A 19,629-nucleotide genomic window follows, 5' to 3' on the forward strand; every position below is an offset into this window, starting at 1 on the left:
AGTTATGGACCCTTAGTCATAGTTGCACTGGTTTGTTTTCTCTTCCTTTACTTTTATTACATGATGGGGACACTATTTATTTTAAGTTTTCGGGAAAGCAATTTTTATGTTTTTTATTTTTTGTTTTTTTTTTATTATTTTTGTTTTTATGGGTAATCTTTAGTTTATTTATGATTATTATTAGATGATTGTATAGCTAAAGTTGACTTATGACATATTAGATTCGATGATGAACTAACACTTACCTCTTTTGATGATATTTAGTATGTGTGAAAAACTTATGGATTGTGTGTTTAACCCATCATACTTGCTTATGTGTCGTTCTACTTATTTTATAAATGGACTTTTTTTAGTTTTAACTAAAAAAGGTAACAATATTATAAAAATACTTACAGTTGGCCAAATAAACTAATATACAGCTCAAATAAAAAAAATTACAGAAATACCACTTACACATATCTTCAACTCAGGATCCATGCTTTTGGGACAACCATTGCGCAACCACGCAGTAACCCAACGCAAGCAAAACGAAAATTTAACCAGAAAGAGAACCACCATTAATTCTAGCGACCAGCTGAGAAGACAACCTAAATCAATCAAAACATGAGTTGTTTCAAAATTTATGAAAAATAAGTGTAGAAAAACTACTACGAAACTAAAATTCAACCAGAAATCCAATTTAATTTGCATAAAATTAATGTCCTGACTTTAATTTTCAAATCCAAGAAATGCAGATCTCAAAAAATTGAATTGGAGTTCCCAAACAATCCAACTCAAGTGTAATCCAAAAAAAATTACATCAATACTATAGTAAAATATATATCCTGGTGTATTTTCGTTGTTTTCAAAATTTCTAATGGTGAATTTGTTCATATTAAATCATGAAGAGACATGTAGATAGAGTTACGTATGTGGAAACATTGTTCAGATTTTTAATGTTTCATAACAGTTGCATTACAGTTGCATAAACATTTTGCTAATGGTCATTTTGTCTGACTGAAACTTTTTTCTGATGCAACCTTCGGCCAACCACCCAGCAACCTTCATCTGATTGAAACCTTCGTCTGATGCAACCTTCGACAACCACCCAGCAACCATCATCTGATTGTGTAAGTGATAGTGTAAGAGGTATTTTGGTAATTAAAAGCATATAAAAAGTATAAATATTGTCCACACCTTATGGAAGAATTTTTGTAAATAAAGTTTCAACTTAATTTAATTTTGTTGATATTTAGATAACTAGAACTTATGTGATTATTTTATCGAGGCATCCTAAATCTTGGTTGCGTGGAGATGATTAAAGTAATTTTTTATAATCGTTTGGGCCAAATTGATTCATTATCTTTTGTTGTCCTATTTTGAGCCTAATTTTTCTTATTTTTATTCTTTGTTAATAAATGCATATTTATCTTTGATTGTGAGTCATGAACTTAAACAAATTATCCTTATCTTACTTTGCACTATAAACATAGATTGTCGTGTACTAAATAAAAAATATGACATAAGTGGAATGGGAAATTTGTTTGAGAATCAAGTTTGTAAAGGATGTATGTGAATAGAGAGTTATGGTCCAAGTGCTATGATAAAAAAAATTCTCTTGTTATGAAAAAAAAAATTACTTCAAAGAAAAAAATTCATGTTGAAAATACATTAATAACAAGAGATAAATTTTAGAGGATTATAACTTTAATTGTGCGAAAAAAGAAGCATTGGATGAAAAATATTGTTGAGAGAAAAGGGAAATTACAATGAAGGTTTTTGTATTTGATTATTAGTTGTTCTGTAAATTTATGGTGTAAAATTAGCCTAAATGACATTTTCATCCATCATTTATCTAAGCCTAACGTTACATGCCTATAAAGTCCTTGTGATCTACATGATTTTAGTTTACAATATTGGAGATGAATTGATTATGCAAGCCTATAGTTATTTTGATTGCGTTGCTATGGAAGTCTTTATGCAAATAAATCATTTGTAGATAGAATTTGTAGAATTGACATGCACAAATTTTTAAAAAACAATATGGAAGCTAAGTTTGGTTGATTGAAATTCTAGTCGTTAGTTTGAAATGCATGTTGAATAATTGAAAGAGAATTTAATATTGAGATAAACCACCCTTAGTCTAAGATTTGCAATTTTTTCATCCAATCATTAAATTGTTAGTTTTTTTTAGTTTTATTTTTTGTCATTGCTTTGCTTTTAGAGATGTGATGAGTGCTCATTTGTACACTCGTTCTTGGTCATTATTTAGATGAATTATTATGTTATTCTTTAAGTTTTGTATTAATTTGATGTGTTTTCTGTAATGTGTAGTTTTCAGCATAAAGTGATAAAATAATGATAAATTAAAAATAAATTGTACATATTCGAGCAAAGTGTCGAAACCAAAAAACGAACAAGTCGAGAAACGAATAAAAGTGTGAAAAATATTGTGCAATAATCTCCTTCAAATTGCAAAAAAGTATCCATTTTCAATCATTTAACCTACATTAAATAGGTTTTAATCAATGTTAGGTACCAAGAGTACATCATTGATGTATCTCTTATCTTGTTTAGTGTCAATGGCAATTGTGCCTTTGTCAACTGCTTCCACGAAGTCACCATTACTAATTTTGACTTAAATCTTAGATTTGTCAAGACCACAAAAGAATCACTATCAAGATACCAAGTATCTTTAACTTCTTCTGATGTATCTTGGCAGACATAGAAGAGATTACACTCATTAGTTTTCTCTTTGAAAAAATTAACTTGATGGAATTTCTTTAAACGATAACTTTTCCAGTGTGCCCAAATTTTTTACAATTGTGTCACTATGATTTTCCTTTAAACCAACAGTCTTTCTTCAAGTGACTTTTTCTTTTACAAATACTACATGAAGGATACTTGTCATTATTTTCTTGTGTCTTTTTCCAATCAGCTTTTGGTTTATGAGATCATGTGTTTATTTTAGAATGAAATACATTTTTTGTTTCTTTTGCATTACGCCTTTCTTGCCTACTTTCATATGCTTCAAGAGAGCTCATTAATTCAATTGGTGATAGAGTTTATATATCTTTTGTTTTCTCTATCGCTGATATAATTGAATCATTTTTATTTGTGCAAGAAATTAACGTCTTTTGAACTATTATCTTATCAGAAATTATTTCTCCATAAGCTCTTATTTGATTTACTCTCTTTAATTCTATAATAGTAATCTTTTGAGGTCTCATTATCTTTCATTTTTAGTTTTAAAATCTCTTCTAAGTTTTTGTAGTCTAATTGTGCGTAGCTTTGACTGTTCCTTGAAACTTCTCTTGTAGTGGGTCCCATGCTTCTTTTACCGTTGTTGCACCTATAATTGTGGAAAATGGTTATCTACCATAGCCTATTGCAAGCAGTATAATTCTTGAGAATCTTTTTGGTTGGTTATATATTCTTCAATGTTTTCTTAATTTTAATTTTCTGTGAGAGATGAAGTGTCCTCTGGAATATTAACTCTCTCTTCAACAATTTTACATAGATTTTGTGATAAAAAAACAAGTTATTATTTTGATGAATAAAAAAAAGCAAAATTTTCTCCATGAAAATTTGAAAAAGGTAAAAAAGAACGATTGGAATTCGAACTCATAGCGATGAATTATGCCTGGTAATAATCAAATGCGCCTCTGATACCAATAAAAATTTATTTAATTAGAATAGAGTAAATAGTTATGATTTGTTTAAGGTGATAGTTTTGTAGTGTGTTAGTGACTAGTGTAGTGTGATTACGGTGGTTGATGGTTATTGGTTGAATAGGACAAATAAAACAATGTATATAGAAAATGGGACGTAGGAGAAGTTAATAGGGTTTATTAATTTTGGTTGCTCTTAGCAATACTAGCTTCTCAACTTAAACTTGGTATTTATAGAGAGTTATGGTTGATAGTAAAAGTTTTTAGATTTTTTTTTATTTTGAATAACAATTTAACTTTTTAGGACATTCTAGCATTATCTAATTTTCTTAGTTCTACAATAATTTCTCTTGATGTTCTAGACAATTTTAGCTTAATCAGTTTACAAGTATACAACTAGAATGGTTTAGAATAAAGTTTTCTAAATGTTTATGAATACAAGTTTCCTACAAAATTCTAAAGAATTATTTTAGAAATATGTATCTAACTTCTAATATGAAAGTAAAGGTGATTTGGAGTGTTGGGTTTTCAGATTTATTATTATTATTATTTAGGTATGAAAAAAAGGCTGCGGTGGTGGTTTGAGGGTAGTGGTGGTTTCGGTAGTAGTGGATGTGGGTGGTACGGTAGTAGTTTCGATGGCTTTGGATGACAGTAATGGTTTTACAGGGGGTTGTTTGGTATGCAAGTTTCATTTCTTGGGAATATATTTAACATTGCTTGGAGAGTGATGAAGGAAATGATAAACTTAGGAAAGCAACATTACCGTGTTTGGTTGACATTGGAATGGAATGTGACAATTTTTTTTTTACAATAACAATTTTTTTTTTTGTAAAATACTAATGATTCAATATATTTTTTTTCTTTCTAAGTGTTCAAAATAATTTTATTTATAATTTTTCATATAATTTTATATAAAAAAAAATTAACAAGTAATAAATAATTATAAAGAGTAAATTTATATACAAATTGATAATATATTTTATAAAAAAAATAAAAAAATACTTCATATATTATTTTTTAATTTGGGAGAATAACTTTATATTTTAAATATTTTTATATACATTAGTATTCATATATATATATATATATATAAAAAAATTTAAATGCAAAAACCAATAGTATTGGAAAATCAATTGCAAGTTAAGTGAAAATTACATTTTCATTGAGTTTTCCTTGCCAGCCAAACTAAAACCGACCACTTTCACTTAGCCAACATTAAAATTTTAAAAACCTAACCAAACACACTAAACTTTCACATTTTCATTCCCACGTCTCCCAATACCGCATACCAAACAGCCCCTAAAGAATGATGAAGAAAAAAAAAGGAAGAGGTTTGTTAAAAGGGAAAAAATTGTGTTCTTTTTTTTTTTTTTTAATTTATTTTATTTTTAAATATTTGCTTATACTGATCAACAATATTGTCATGTATACACTATGTTTAAGTGAATAATACCTTATATATCCATAAATAGTCAAGTTGGCAGTTAACTGCTAAAAGTAAATAAAAATGACTTAAACAAAACGTGAATTTGAAAGTTTTGCCAAAATTTAAATTTTTAAAATTAATTACTAGTAAAATAAAAATATTAGGGATTATAGTACAATTTACTAAAATTTACAGCTAATAGTATAATTTAATATTTTGGTATCAATACCTCCCATCCCAATATACACTTCTACTTGCAAATTTGAATTGTCCCTTAGTTGTTAATAGTATTTTAATATACACTTCTACAACATAAAAAAAATATATTAACAGGCAACTCAAATTTGCTAACAGTATATATAGACTATGTTTGGTGGATTTTACCTGTGTAAATCAATATCTTCTTTATCTTTTTTTAATTAAAAACTAATTAAAACATAAAAACAAAGCAAAAAAAAACACCATATAAATACACCGATTGGGCATTTTTTGTTTTCATCACAAAAAATTGTAACTGATGAGTCTGACAGGCAAAATTATCAAAGACAAACCTAGATACCCTACGATCTATTGGACTCGAACCGAACCCACAGTTGTATTTCTCCTCTCAGATCAACAGCAACAGGAAGAAAGGGGATGAGGAAAAGTCAGTAGCACTTCAACTAAACCTGGCTTAAGAACTAGCTAAAATCAAACACAACCAAGATAAATTAATATGAAAATAATTGTACATTCAAGCTTGGACACGCATAAACAATTGAAATTCTAACCATTTAACAAGAGAAAATTTTAAATTTCATATTAAAAATATTCATTTGCATCTTATTTTGTACTTGTAGACCTATACTTTTTGAGCTTGTGGTATCAAAGTAAAGTTCAAGTTTTAAACCATATTCTTTTATCTAAGTAGACAAGAAGAGTGAACTTTTGTAGCTATTGCGTTCTTTGATAAGATTAAACACACATGAAGCTCTGCAGGGAAAGAAACCGTCCCAAGTTATGTCTCCAAGTTGATATGAGTGTTGTAAAAACAAGCGAATCCCAGGATTACTTGTTTGTACACTGTCCATTTTCAAACTAGCTAGAAGAGTTTGGTACAGATTCCTGGTGTTATTGAATATTCAAGAAGTGTATCATAGTTCATAGGGATCTATCTCAAGTGGGGTAAGGGACCATTACAGAATTGTTACAGGAAAGAAACATGAAATAAGGAACTTCACATGTATGAACATGAGTTAGACAATATGGTCTGAAAGAAATAAGACAATGTTCGAGGTGCTTAAGAAGATTTTTTAATATTTACAGACTTTTACAGGATTTGAACTATTAGATGGCTTTTTGATACAAAAGGATTTAGCAGTATGTTGTTTCAAGGGATCGGATTTCTATTCTGTAATCTATATTGGGGAACCTCGTCCCCTAGCAATTGCATTTTGCATACTTTATTATTATAAATTGATTATGAATTATGACAAAGATTCTCTTATTATTCCCCAATATTAAATAAAATAAAAAACAAAAGCACTAAGGAACCTGATCCAACCAAAACAATCAGACAAGGCATCCTCCATTACAAATAGACTGAACATAAAAATATTTATATAATACAAGATAAAGAATAAAGAAAGAAGAAAAACAATGCCAATTTGTGCAGGTTTGTGATTACAACAGGCAAACCAGCCCTGCAGTGCCCTAACATTAAAACTACAGTACTAAGATATAGACTTTTATGCATCCTAAAACTACAGTAGGAAGCCAAAATAATTTATTTTGCCAAATGATAAAATGCAGATAGCTAATTGTTTAATAGTAGTTTTACAATTACGAACATAATCATAGAACACCGTAATACACCTAGATATGACCTAACATTAAAGAAAATAAACCTGGGTTGAAAATTAAGAAGGTACCTTTTCTTAAAGTGGGTGAGGATTAACAGGCGATCCATTATCCAATTCATTGAATTCCCCTGATATTTTTACTTTGCATGATGGACAAATAAAGCCAACAGAATCTGATTGCATTTCAGAGTCAAGAGTATTATGATTAAATTCTACCCCACACCATACACATGCAGTAAGCTGATCTCTTCGAGTTCCAGTCATGTTTAACATCACTTCCTCAGATTCAAAATGAACAGAGGAACCAAACGCACCTTCAATCTCAACAGTACCTTCCAATTCTATTGGCACCTCCTGCAAGGAAGAATCTTGGTCACCAGTAAAACTGTACTGCAAAGGCTCTATTTCTTCCAGCCTCAGCTCTTCAAATCCTGTTACACTTGCTTGTCTCTGTCCAATATGGAAAAAAATTTCCTCCAGTCAACCAACAGAAAAGTTATTGAAAAGGCCAACACTATCAAGAGAGAATAATAATTTTATGATGAAAAAGGTCAACGAAAAACAGAAGGGAAAAAAATGCATGTAGAGATTACAGTCCTCTTAATTCACATATAACAGCTCTCCAGGCACTACTGCGGTAATATGAAACAAAATACTAACAGTAGGACTTTTATCTATTTGTACCTTATCTGACGTTTCATTCAATGAGGAAAAACAAGGTAATGGTTGAGGCATGGATGTTGAAGACTCGGAAACCTCAAGGTGCAGTTCCTTTCCTTCGGAACATTGTTGTATATTCTCTATTGCAGTGCCATTAGTTGGACCATCTATATTAATATCAGTGTCAGTTTCAAGTGTGTTACTCTTGGAAGCATTTACTTCAACAGGCTTCAGGTGCTCTAAGGTGCTGCCATAATCCATTTTTGCTTCATTCTCAACATTGCAAATACTATCACATTCTTTAACCTTTCCCATGGCAGGTCTTTCTACTCTATTAAAGTTAAATACTGAATTATCTTCCTGAACAAAATGTTCAGGTGCATTATTTTCTAGCTTTCTAGTAGCAAGAAGAGTTGAATTATCTGGTACTGAATCCATCTTATTGTCTAAAATTTCACAAGCACCATCAGTTTTCCCAATTCCCTCACTGAACACACGCTCATCTTCTTGACGATCCAAATGATCTTGGTCGATCATGCAATCATCAAGATCAGGTTCGCTATGAGGATACACCGTGTTCATTTCATGGTCGGGATTCAAAACAGGAAATTCCGAACTTAAAATTGCAAGAGAATTATCAGGAGCAAAGTCACCTTTTGATCCATCGTCATGTCCCACAGAAGTTTCTAGTATTGAATTCTGTGCAATTTCTACTAAAGCATCCATTTTAGAAATCCTTGCAGGCAAGTCTTCTGTGCTTGGCTCTTCAATTTTCTCTTGAGCACTTGAACCGGGCACATCTTCAACTTTCCTCACGAAATTCCTTACATGTATCCCCACATGACCATTGTAGCGTCGACGTTCCAGAAACACTTTATGACAAAACTGGCATTCGTATTTTCCATCTTTAATTATCACTCCATCTCCAACAGATGAACCAAGCCTATACCTCCTAGTAGTCCTTTGGTGAAAGGACAAAAGGTGCTGCAAATATGCATCCTTCTGATCAAAAGTCATACTGCACTTGTGGCATTCAAAGAGGGCATGTATCTGAACCTCTGCAAGATTCTCAATCCCCAATAAAGAAACTTCTTTCTCTTGCTCATTTGATGTAGGAGTGGGTAGAGCAGAACTTAAATTTAGGTCTTGTCTCTGCTCTCCTTCCTTAAAGATCAAACCTGCATTCTGCAGCATATCCAATGAACCTCATTGAAGAAACAAAACAAATCAAACAACACCACATTTATGTACTTACATTTTCAGTGATCGACCTGTCTTCCTGAATATTTTCATTTTTGTGATCATTCAACAGATGCGGGGTATTGAGACCACCAACAGATTGCAAATATGAAGAAACTTCCTTGCAGCTTACAAATTGTTGTCCATTAGGGCTGCGAAGTACCAACGTGCCAAAAGTAACAAGTAAGGCCGGTGAAGATCAAATGGAGCGAGAAATAGCACAAAATAAACAATTTATAGATACAAGAGATGATGAATATGACAATTCATTCAACTTTATGTTAGTCAAGTTTTGAGTAACAGCTTCAACACAATAAGAGAAGTTTCAAACCAATGGGGAGCCATGACAATGTGATCTCTTCACTTAAATAGGCAAGCACTACCGCCAAAAAAATTTATCTCAAAATTCCCTTTTTTCTCAAGAAGAAAGTTGTAAGTTTTCAGGTTCTCATTTTCATAGTTGCTGAAAAGTAAATTTGAGATGAAAAACGTAAAGGAAAGAAACAGACCTTATGTATCTCCGGCAATAAATCCAAGCACGACCCTCTTTCCTCTTGAGGCCCAACAGAAGTTTCCAACCAATGGGTAAGGCATCACCAAACTCACTAGCATCCACAATCTTTCTCTTCTTTCTTCTACTTCCCCATTGCCCATCCAACTCTCTGAGAAACCCTAGAAGCGCTTCCTCGCTCTCCAAACCCACTGTTCTCCTTCTGAACTCCTCTCCGTATGGATCATCCGCATTTCCCAAAGCCGAAAAATCAACCGCCACGCCATTCCTGTTCACCATCTCCAGACTTCGATAACTATGAGGCTCCACATTTTGCATTTCCAGTTGGACCTTCAACAATTTGGGCTTCCTGCCTCTCTTTCTCTTCCTCTCTCCGCCAAAATTCGTCAATGCCAATCCATTATCGAACATCGAAATTCCTCGCCCACCATCGGAATCAATTTCCATTCCCATCTGCGACGAAGGCTGAGAGAACTCGACATAGTTGAATTGAGGGTCTTGCGAGATGAAACGCTTGAGGTGATCGATGATCAAACGGTTCTCACGTCGTTCGGGATCATCAGCGAGGATATGCGAGACCTTAGGAGTCGGAACAAGTCCAGCGACTCGACGACGATGACCGGTGGCAGCGGAAGCAACAGTGCGGACGGAGGGCGACGACGACGGAGAGGACAGTAAGCGGCGAGCACGAGAGTAAGTCTGGCGGCGAGAGCCAGCGCTTTCGTTGAAGGTGGCAGGGTCGATTTTGGGGACGACGATGTCGTCGGTGCAGTGGAGGTCGAAGGCAGAGGAGGAGCAGAGGGAGAGGGCGTGGAGTTCCGACTGGGAGAGGGAGCTAATATCTATCTGAGAAAGGCAATCGAGTTTCCAAGTTGGCTCCGGTTGCGTTTGGGGCCGGTTGGTGGCAACCGCTGCCATTGTTGGGGGTTGTGGAGAAACTATCTCAGTAGTCTCACACTAATACTCTCCTTACCTTCAAATTTTTCTTTTCTTTTTCGATACTAAAATGGTAAAAGTATGTGGAAATATGGTTTTTTTTTAGAATGTTTTATGATACTAGGTGAGATAGCACGTGCATCTAGCTCTTTTTGTTCCATTTAATTTTATTTTTGTTTGGTTAAATTTTATTTTATAAATAATTGTAACAAAAAATATAAAATTTAATTTTTGTTATAAATATTAATAATTATGTGGATGTCCAAATCTTTTATTTATTACTATTAATTGTAATCAAGATTCCTCTTTTTCTTAGTTTCCATTTTTCTTAGTTTCTTAATATCTCACTCTTGTATTTGTATAAATAGGGGTTCACCCCATTGGAATAAACAACTCAGAAATTCTCATTCACTTTCTCTTTCTCTCTTCTTCTTCTTCTTTCTTTTCATCTACTTTATATTATTTTATAACACGTTATCAGCACGAGTCTCTGCCCAAGCTTCAAGCACAAGTCTCTGCCCAAGTCCCAATGTAAGTATCTTGTTAAAGTTTTTGAATTGTTTCAAGGTCAAAATACACTAAATATATATTTATATATCTAACTCCTCTGACTGAAACAATTTCAAGAATCATTTGGTTTCTTTTCTTTTTATCTATATATCTATATATTATATATGTATGTATATGTTTTTATATATTTATTATTGATTTCATATATATATAATATTCTTATCATTCATAATATTTACAATATATGTGTGCCTATGATATGATAGAGAAAATCTATATAAATTATACATATATCCAGAAGATTATGTATCATCGATAAAATATTGCATATATCCTAAAGATTATGCATCATCGATAAAATATTGCATATATCCTGAAGATTATGCATCATCGATAAAATATTGCATATATCCTGAAGATTATGCATCCTCGATAAAATATTGCATATATCCTGATGATTATGCGTCCTCAATAAAATCTTGCATATATCCTGAAGATTATGCAAACGTAATATTCATTATATAGTTGATGGATATATAATGAAAGAGATGAATACATATTTATATATATGTTCTTGTATTCTTTGAGGACAATGAAAAGTAATCTAATATCGATATAGATTTTGACAAACATTTCCTGAAGTAAATGTTTTATATTTATCGAAGAAAAAAAATGATTGTATTTATGTGAATACAACTAAAGAATCATTAAAAATGATTATTATTGATGCAATTTTATAGTGGGTTTTGAATACCCAAAAAGAATGTTAAGAAAATTGCATTGAAACATTAAAGTATAAGAATAACAATGAGCATGACTAATGTTATTTAAATACATGAGGCAGTATTTATTGTTCATCATTCCCTGCAGAGAATGATACGAATTGAAGTCAATCACTTTTAAAGATTCCTCGTATTAGTCATGTTATTATACATTGTTATTACTTGCAATGTTGGAAATTATTGAATCTGACATATGTTAAAGATTAAATTTTGCATACATCTTGGAGACTATGCAAAAATTGCATTCATATATTCTTTAAAATATCGTAAAAGAAATTGTTGAATGATTTCTTATATTTTTTATGGATGAACAAGTAATAAATTTTTAAGAAATTTATAATAATGTTCTACTTGTTCAACGTCATTCCCCGAAGTGAATGTAATGATTTTAAATAATCAATGACATTATTTACTACTCAAATATTTCCAGAAAAAGTGGAAACAACTAAATGAGATACCACACATAATCAAAGTGCATGAAATTTATATATCATGTGTGGAATTGAATAATAGTGGTCGCGTACCTGTAGTACGAACATACTTATAATCAAGATAAAAGTATACTTGATTATTTAATAGAATGTGAATTGTACAAATTTATTGTACATTTAGAATATTTAAATATCATTACCTAAAGAGAATGAATAGACATGAAATTCTATTTCAAAGAATATAGATTTCACATATATTGGTAATGCCAGAAGCAAATTAATATATACATATTTTATTATTTCTTGAAATCAATAGTTTCAAACTATTGTTAGTACAGGATATGTATATAAATAGTTACTATATAATTCAGTTTGCATATTCCCAAAAGTGGATATATAATTTACTAATATTTGTTAGTAATCCAATATAATCAAAGTGATAAAGAATCACAAAATGATTATTTGAAAAGCTTCCTGAAGAAGTCTTACATACAATTGCTACTTTGAGTAGGTAAATATCTTTGTATGTACCTAGATGTATAACTTTTATCTAGTTATGAAAGTGATAATAAATAACTTATTATATGTACTTGTTGTACATTTAAATATATAATATATCAAGTCATGATAATTAGACTGATGAATAGTCTATTAATAAATTAGACGACTTGTTAAAAAGATACCAGGAAAAATGAATGATATATTATGGTTATATCTATTTGACCATTACAATAACATGATGAAGTTGTCATGTATCTTTTAAATTATACACATCATTGAATTGATGATAGTGATTCCTGAAGAAATATAAAGTTTGATAAACATAATAGTGACTCCTGAAGAGTGTATATGTTTTGGAGAATAATATAATTATATTATTCGTGTATATAAAAATGAAACTTGTAATGATTATGTTGTAGTGAATTTACATTACCTTTTGAAAGTTTCATTGAAATACAAATTATAGTGAACTTGAAGTTCATGAATTGAATTATTTTGACATGATCAACCATATGCAATAAATTGTCAAAGAATTTGACTAAATTTGGTTGAAGAACCAGAAGATTTTTCTCATTGTTAATTTATAAGGCTCAAAAGAAGAATGTGCATATATTTGCACATAGAAAATATTTAAATTATATTTCTTTAACAATCTTGAGCCATTATTAGATTTTTATTGCATAGTTTCTTATCGATGTGATAAGATTATATGATCATGCATTTACAAAATGTGTAAATTTATGTATTTCTAATTATACACGTATGACTCATTCTTAGAAATGAATTAAGTTCATAAGTATTGAACTTGAAACTGAAGTTATTGAACCTGAAGTTCAATGTCATATAATATATATGAGTTTAAATAGATATTGATTCATTGTGATGTATTGAAATCCCTACAGGTGTATTAATATTATTAGATATCACAATTTCTTAAAATTCTCTCGATCAGGGGGAGAGAAGCAGTTGGGATCGATGATAATTTTTAAAAAATGATCCTTGCACAAAGTTATAAGAACGATATAGTTCAAAATGATATATACCAACTGCAAATCAATATTACTCAAAGTTGAGATAGAATGAGTTGAAAACGCCTAAAGCGTAAATGAACAATATAGAAATTATTAGTAAATGTTCATTTGATTTGCCCTGAAGTTGTTAAATCTAGAGGTACTCATGGAGATACCTTAATGTTATAAAGTATTAAAATGATAACCGTGATGAAAACGGTACTCGAAGAGACTCCCAAGAGAAGTTAGACATAACACATTTAATCATAATTGAATCCCTGAAGTGATTCGTTATAGGTACCTATAAATGATAAACATATTTGAAAATATGTAATTTAAAGAGATCTCTATAAGTTATGTCAATATGGGAGGAAATTATCATTTATTGAAATTTTTGTCGACAATAAATATTGAATGTGTGCATATGCAATAAACTAACATGAGATAGCAAGGATCATTGTATTAGATTTGTCGAGAATTATCGACATACATTTTGATTTTTGGCCAAAATATTATGACGCAATCCAGGCAAATTTACTCACATAAAGTGAAGTAAGACCTGTAGGGTGTGCAAATAAATATTTCTAATGAGAAATTTACATATATGTATTTGTACATAATGAATTGTTGTACAAAGTTTGCATAGACATGAGATTGATTGAAGTAAGGCTTAAATATTGAGAAAATATAATCATGATTTGATTATAGCCTGGAATATATTTTATGAGGATTTATAAGCGTCACATAAATGTTGCAACAAAAGGTTATTTATTTGGAGCTCCTAATATAGTGAGAATTTGAAATAAACCTTATCTAAAAATTCTAGAAGAATTTAATACATGTCTTAAGTGATATAAATTCAAAGTCGCGCGCACTATATGACAAAGATCTTTGTATGAAATAAAGACATGTAAGTAAATTATTATTTGAAAAATACCTATGGTTGTCTATGCAATATAAATACGTAAATTATACGTTGTGATAGACTCTTTAAGAGTTTTTGATTAATTCAAGAACAAACTTTTATTTCTTTTGTATTTCGAGAAATATTAATGTATAAAGTTTGTTCATTAGTATTGAAGTCCTGAAATACTTCATATGTATCAAGAATTATAGATATATGATCATTTGATATGGAAATTAAGATAATAAAACAAGATGGAATAAATATATGGTCTTGGAGTACCATCATTGTCACAAATGAAAATTTGTAGTACCATTAATGTGTTATGTTCATATCTACTTGAAATTTTAAATTTTCGTATGAACAAAGTTGTGTACACACATGAATGATACAATTAGTTGGATAAAGACTAATGTTCCACGAACCCCTCATCTATAATTTAGAAGTCCATGCATACTCTGGAAGAGTTATAGAAAATATATGATCAAAGATTATATATGGTGATATTTTAAAAGTGATAACAATAATCTTATGAGATATATTATCACCAAAAGAATTATGGATCATATGTGCATGAGGGGGAGACATATTCATGTTGCACTCTTTTTTTCTTAGTTCAGGTTTTGTCCTAATGGGTTTTCCTGGCAAGGTTTTTAACGAGGCAACTTGCAAATAATTATGAATATGAAATATATATTGTACTCTTTTCCCTAGCTCAGATTTTGTCCCACTGGGTTTTTCTGGCAAGATTTTTAACGAGGCAACTATAAATCATGTTAACATACTTGCATTTTATGAAACAAGTAGAGAATGTGTGTGAGTGAGATCATTGACATAGCATATTCGGGAAACATATGGATTGCACTCAATAAAGAAGTATCAACCCAAGCAATTCTCTATGGATAATACTACTTGCATCGTTCAACTAAAAGGAGGTACATTGAAGGAGATAGAGTTAGAACACATTTTACGAAATTCTTCTTTATACGCTTCAAGAAAATGCATATTGGTGTTCAACATATTCAATCAAGTGTCAATCTTACAAACTTATTCACAAAGTTATTACCAACATCAATATTTGAGAAGACGGCAGACAAGATCGAAATTCGTCGATTAGAAGATCTCCACAAATGCCTAAATGAGGGGGAGGGAGTTAGTTTACACTATACTCTTTTTCCTTTGATCAAGTTTTCAGCAAGATTTGTAATAAGGCAATTATTATGGACATCCAAGGGGGAGTGTTATAAATATTAATAATTATGTGGATGTCCAAATCTTTTATTTATTACCATTAATTGTAATCAAGATTCCTCTTTTTCTTAGTTTCTATTTTTCTTAGTTTCTTAATATCTCACTCTTGTATTTGTATAAATAGGAGTTCACCCCATTGGAATAAACAACTCAGAAATTCTCATTCACTTTCTCTTTCTCTCTTCTTCTTCTTCTTTCTTCTCATCTACTTTATATTATTTTATAACAATTTTAACATTTTAATTGTTGTACAAATTATAAATTAAAATAGATATATTAATATTATATATACAAGAGTAAGAATAAATTTTTAAAGTGAGTATTTTAGTTATATGTATTTTATATAAAGTGTGCCTATATAACCGAATTCATGAGAAATTCATGGGTGATTTTTTATTTATATTAAAAATAAAATGGTTTATTATTAAAAATAAAATGGTTTATGAGAAATTCATGAAAAAAATACGATTGGGTTTTTGCTGCTGTACATCTACGATTGGGTTTTCTTTAATTATTTATTCCTTTTCCTATTACAATTTGGACATTCCCATGAGATCACACAACCCAACAAAGTTTACAACTAACAAATGATTGTAAGTGCTCGACATATGCATTAGTTTCCAGGAGCAAAGGTTTTTAAAGTTACATAATAATTTACATATATGCTGCAAACACAATATACAAAAAATAAAGAAGAATATGGAAGAAAGAAGAGAACATTATTCACATTTAGAAAGTACGAGTGTACAAAAATTTTCGTAAACCGCCTAACCCGAATAATCCGCCCAAACCAAACCAACAAAACCGATATAAAATACAAACCGACATAACTCGACAAAATTCTAAACCGACCAATCAGTTAATTGGGCGGGTTGAAAATTGACCCAAACTGCCCAATCAAATCCTAAAATTCTTTCTCAACCTCTCAATAAAATTCTTTCTCACATATATTGTGTATTTATGTGGTTATTTTTTATTTTAGTTGAAACTAAAAAAAAAAAAAAAACCCTCTTATTTCGGTTTGGGCGGGTTAACCCGACCAAACCGCCCAAACCGTCGGTCGGGTTAAGATTTTTTTTTTTTAATTGGGTAGGTTGTATGCAGAATTTTACAAACCGATCTTTACGTTGAGTTAGAAAATATGTAGTATAAACTGACAAAACTGACCGATGTACAGTCCTACTAGAAAGGCAGTAGAGATAATAATAGAAACTTTTCATTTTTTTTCTGTTTTTTTATCAATTTTTTTTTCCTTTTGAATAAAAATAAATATGAAATTTTAATCGTATAGAGTTTTATTTTAATAAAATATAATATTTTAAAATAATTTAAATTCAAATAATTTAATAGTATTTTGTTATAGAATACTATCACTTTCAAATAACATAGAAAAAAAAAACTAGCATAAAATTTAGTATACGTGCCTCGCACGTAGCTTTTTACTAGTACAAGTATAGTCATATATAAGATGGTCATTATTTTGATATATTTTACCTATTATTTATATAATTTGTACATAACTTTTATATTGGCTTATATAAATAAAAGAAAAAAAAAAGCAAAAAAATCATAAAATTGTTACATAAGAAGTATTAGATTTATTTATTTTTATATAGTAAGCATCCTTATTAGAGAAAATAAGAAAGTTAAATTAATATAATTTTCCATTAAAAGGGATTTAATTAAATTTATTGAGGTGAGTAGTAATAATAATAAAACAAAATAAGAGAGAAAGTTTTTTTTATTATTATTGTTATGATTAAGTGCTCTAAAAGGTAAATGAGATAGTAAAAGACAAAATATTAAACTTTGCTTCTCTACTATTATATTCATATTACCAATATCAATTATGTACAATGTAAGGGTTAGAATTATCTATTATCTAGTTTGTACGATCTCTTTTGGTGGATGTCTCAAATCAATTGAGATATTTACTTAATGTTTATGTATTTGATCAATCGTAGTATGCATGATAGCGATTTCTAGAACTCTTAAGAGGTATGTTTCTCTTCCTCCGTCTGGTACCCACGTTGGGTTTCTGGTCTACCCTCCACGGTGGTGTGGTGGCAATCGGGTTTGGATTCCTCTTTCCCTTTTTCATCATTCCTTTGTTCAGAGCATTAATTGTGAAATTAATGTCTCTGATGTTTATTATCTCTCAAAGATCCCTTTTGCTGAAACCTTTCAACGCATTAAATGTAAATTTCCTTTCCCACAAGACTTAAAGCCTCTTTTGTCAAACCCTTATTTATCACTAATCCTCATTTATTTACACCATCAAATCAATTATCTCCCTGAAGATACGTTTCTTCTAATAGAAGAGGCGACGAGGAGGAGAAATGGTGATGATGAAGCCTTGGGGATTGCGATGGCCTGCAAAGCTACTCAAGAGGCTACTGCCAGGGATCAACCAAGAGTTTTCTTGAAAGGTCTGGTTTTTTTCATATATAAATCGCGTTTTCGTTTAAATTTCTTTATTGTTTCCGTTTGTTTTTCTTCTCTGTCTGGGTCAAAAAATTTCTCCATGCTCAACATGAATTCCTTAAGTTCTACGCCTGTTCCCCTTTGATGCTAACTCCTGACGAGAACAAGGTCTATACCATGACTGAAATTCAGGATGACTCCCCCCCCCCCTGATATAAGTCTTCTTCTCAAACTCTGCACTGTTAAACACTTTAATCGAGCTTCCCTGACTAAAACTTTAGCCCCAATCTGGACTTCCCAATGTCATTTCCCTGTTACTATTTCTGAACACTCTGATGGTCTTTTCCTTGTCAATTTTCTTTGTGAAGGGGATAAGCGTCGGATTCTTGATGGGCAGCCTTGGCATTTTGCCCAAAGTCTCACCATCTTTGCAGCCCCGGATACTTCCTTTCCTATTACCCCTGACCAGCTGCATTATGTGCCCTTCTGGGTGCAGGTGTATGGGATCCCCTTTAGATGTAAATCCTATGATTTAGCCAAGCTTATAGCCACTGGGGTAGGGGATTTGATTTAAGTGGATAGCACTACTCTTAAGGATGGGACTGGGCCTTATCTTAGGGCTAGATATCTGTTGGATGTTAACAAACCTATTAGGAGGGGAATTAATATTTGTTTCATTAAAATGGGTAGAGAGTTCACTAAGTGGCTAGATTTTAAGTACGAGCGTTTACCTGATTTTTGCTTCTACTGTGGCAAGCTTGACCATACTAAGAAGTATTGTCATGCTTATTTGCAAAAATGTGATGAGTCCATTGTCCCACCACACTGTCCCTATGATAGATTACTTTGTGGCAAAGAGAAATTATCTGAGAAACCTTTGCCTTTTGAGTACCCTCATGCTCCAGCTATTACCATAGCTGATCTTGATATTACTGACTTTCCTCATGAGGGTCAACCAAACAACCCTTTCTTTGCTCATTCTGTTGGTTTTACCTCACTGCTTAATTCTCAAATGGCCTCTCTCTCTAGCTTGAGTGCTCCTGGGAGATCTTCTAGTGTTATGATTCCCACCCCAATGAACCCAAATCTCTCTGCAAGTCAACCTGTTGTCACTGACTCCACTATTGTCAGTGACACTCCTACCTCTGTTACCCCCGATATGGTCCATGCTGCTCATTCATTGGCTGCAGCAATACCAAGTTTGGATTTGGGACATGCTGAGGGTGTTTCCCAGGCTGTTGTAGAGGAGGCATTGCGGCCTGATCCGCAAGTTAAGGGGAAAGGGCTGGCTTGTGCTTCTGGTGTAAAAAGGCCATGTTTTCAGCCTTTTCAAGCTCAAATTGGTGGTTCTTTGTGTTCCACGCTTAAGCGAGCTCGTGCTGGTGAGTCTGAATCTGATGGTGTCTCTTCTGTTGAAATATTTGAACAGGCGGGTGATGCGGAGCACACCCGCCCAGAAAAAGGAGTTTTATGAGTTGGAATGCTCGAGGTTTGGGGAGTCCTCGAGCATTCAATCGTCTCTCCCAATTGGTCAAGAATCATCGACCTAA

At 31.5% G+C, this 19,629-nt stretch overlaps 1 protein-coding gene across 5 annotated transcripts; it reads right to left on the reverse strand.

Annotated features, from left to right (window-relative positions):
- Positions 1–343: 343 nt before the first annotated feature.
- Positions 344–10,383, reverse strand: LOC133038887 (uncharacterized). 5 transcript variants are annotated; one of them, XM_061117439.1, is made up of 5 exons: positions 9,329–10,348; positions 8,836–8,971; positions 7,605–8,765; positions 6,990–7,370; positions 344–587 (listed from the first exon to the last, which is right to left on the reverse strand). In XM_061117439.1, the coding sequence occupies exons 1-4, from the start codon at positions 10,246–10,248 to the stop codon at positions 6,996–6,998; spliced, it is 2,592 nt and encodes an 863-aa protein (XP_060973422.1). In that variant the 5' UTR covers positions 10,249–10,348; the 3' UTR covers positions 344–587; positions 6,990–6,995. The 5 variants fall into 5 exon arrangements, with proteins under 5 accessions (XP_060973422.1, XP_060973418.1, XP_060973420.1 ...); XM_061117435.1 differs by lacking the exon at positions 344–587 and adding an exon at positions 5,506–5,763 and having other exon boundaries at positions 9,329–10,383; XM_061117437.1 differs by lacking the exon at positions 344–587 and adding an exon at positions 5,506–5,747.
- Positions 10,384–19,629: the final 9,246 nt, after the last annotated feature.

The sequence above is a fragment of the Cannabis sativa genome, chromosome 6, assembly GCF_029168945.1.
Source record: "Cannabis sativa cultivar Pink pepper isolate KNU-18-1 chromosome 6, ASM2916894v1, whole genome shotgun sequence".
NCBI classification, from domain to species: Eukaryota; Viridiplantae; Streptophyta; class Magnoliopsida; order Rosales; family Cannabaceae; genus Cannabis; species Cannabis sativa.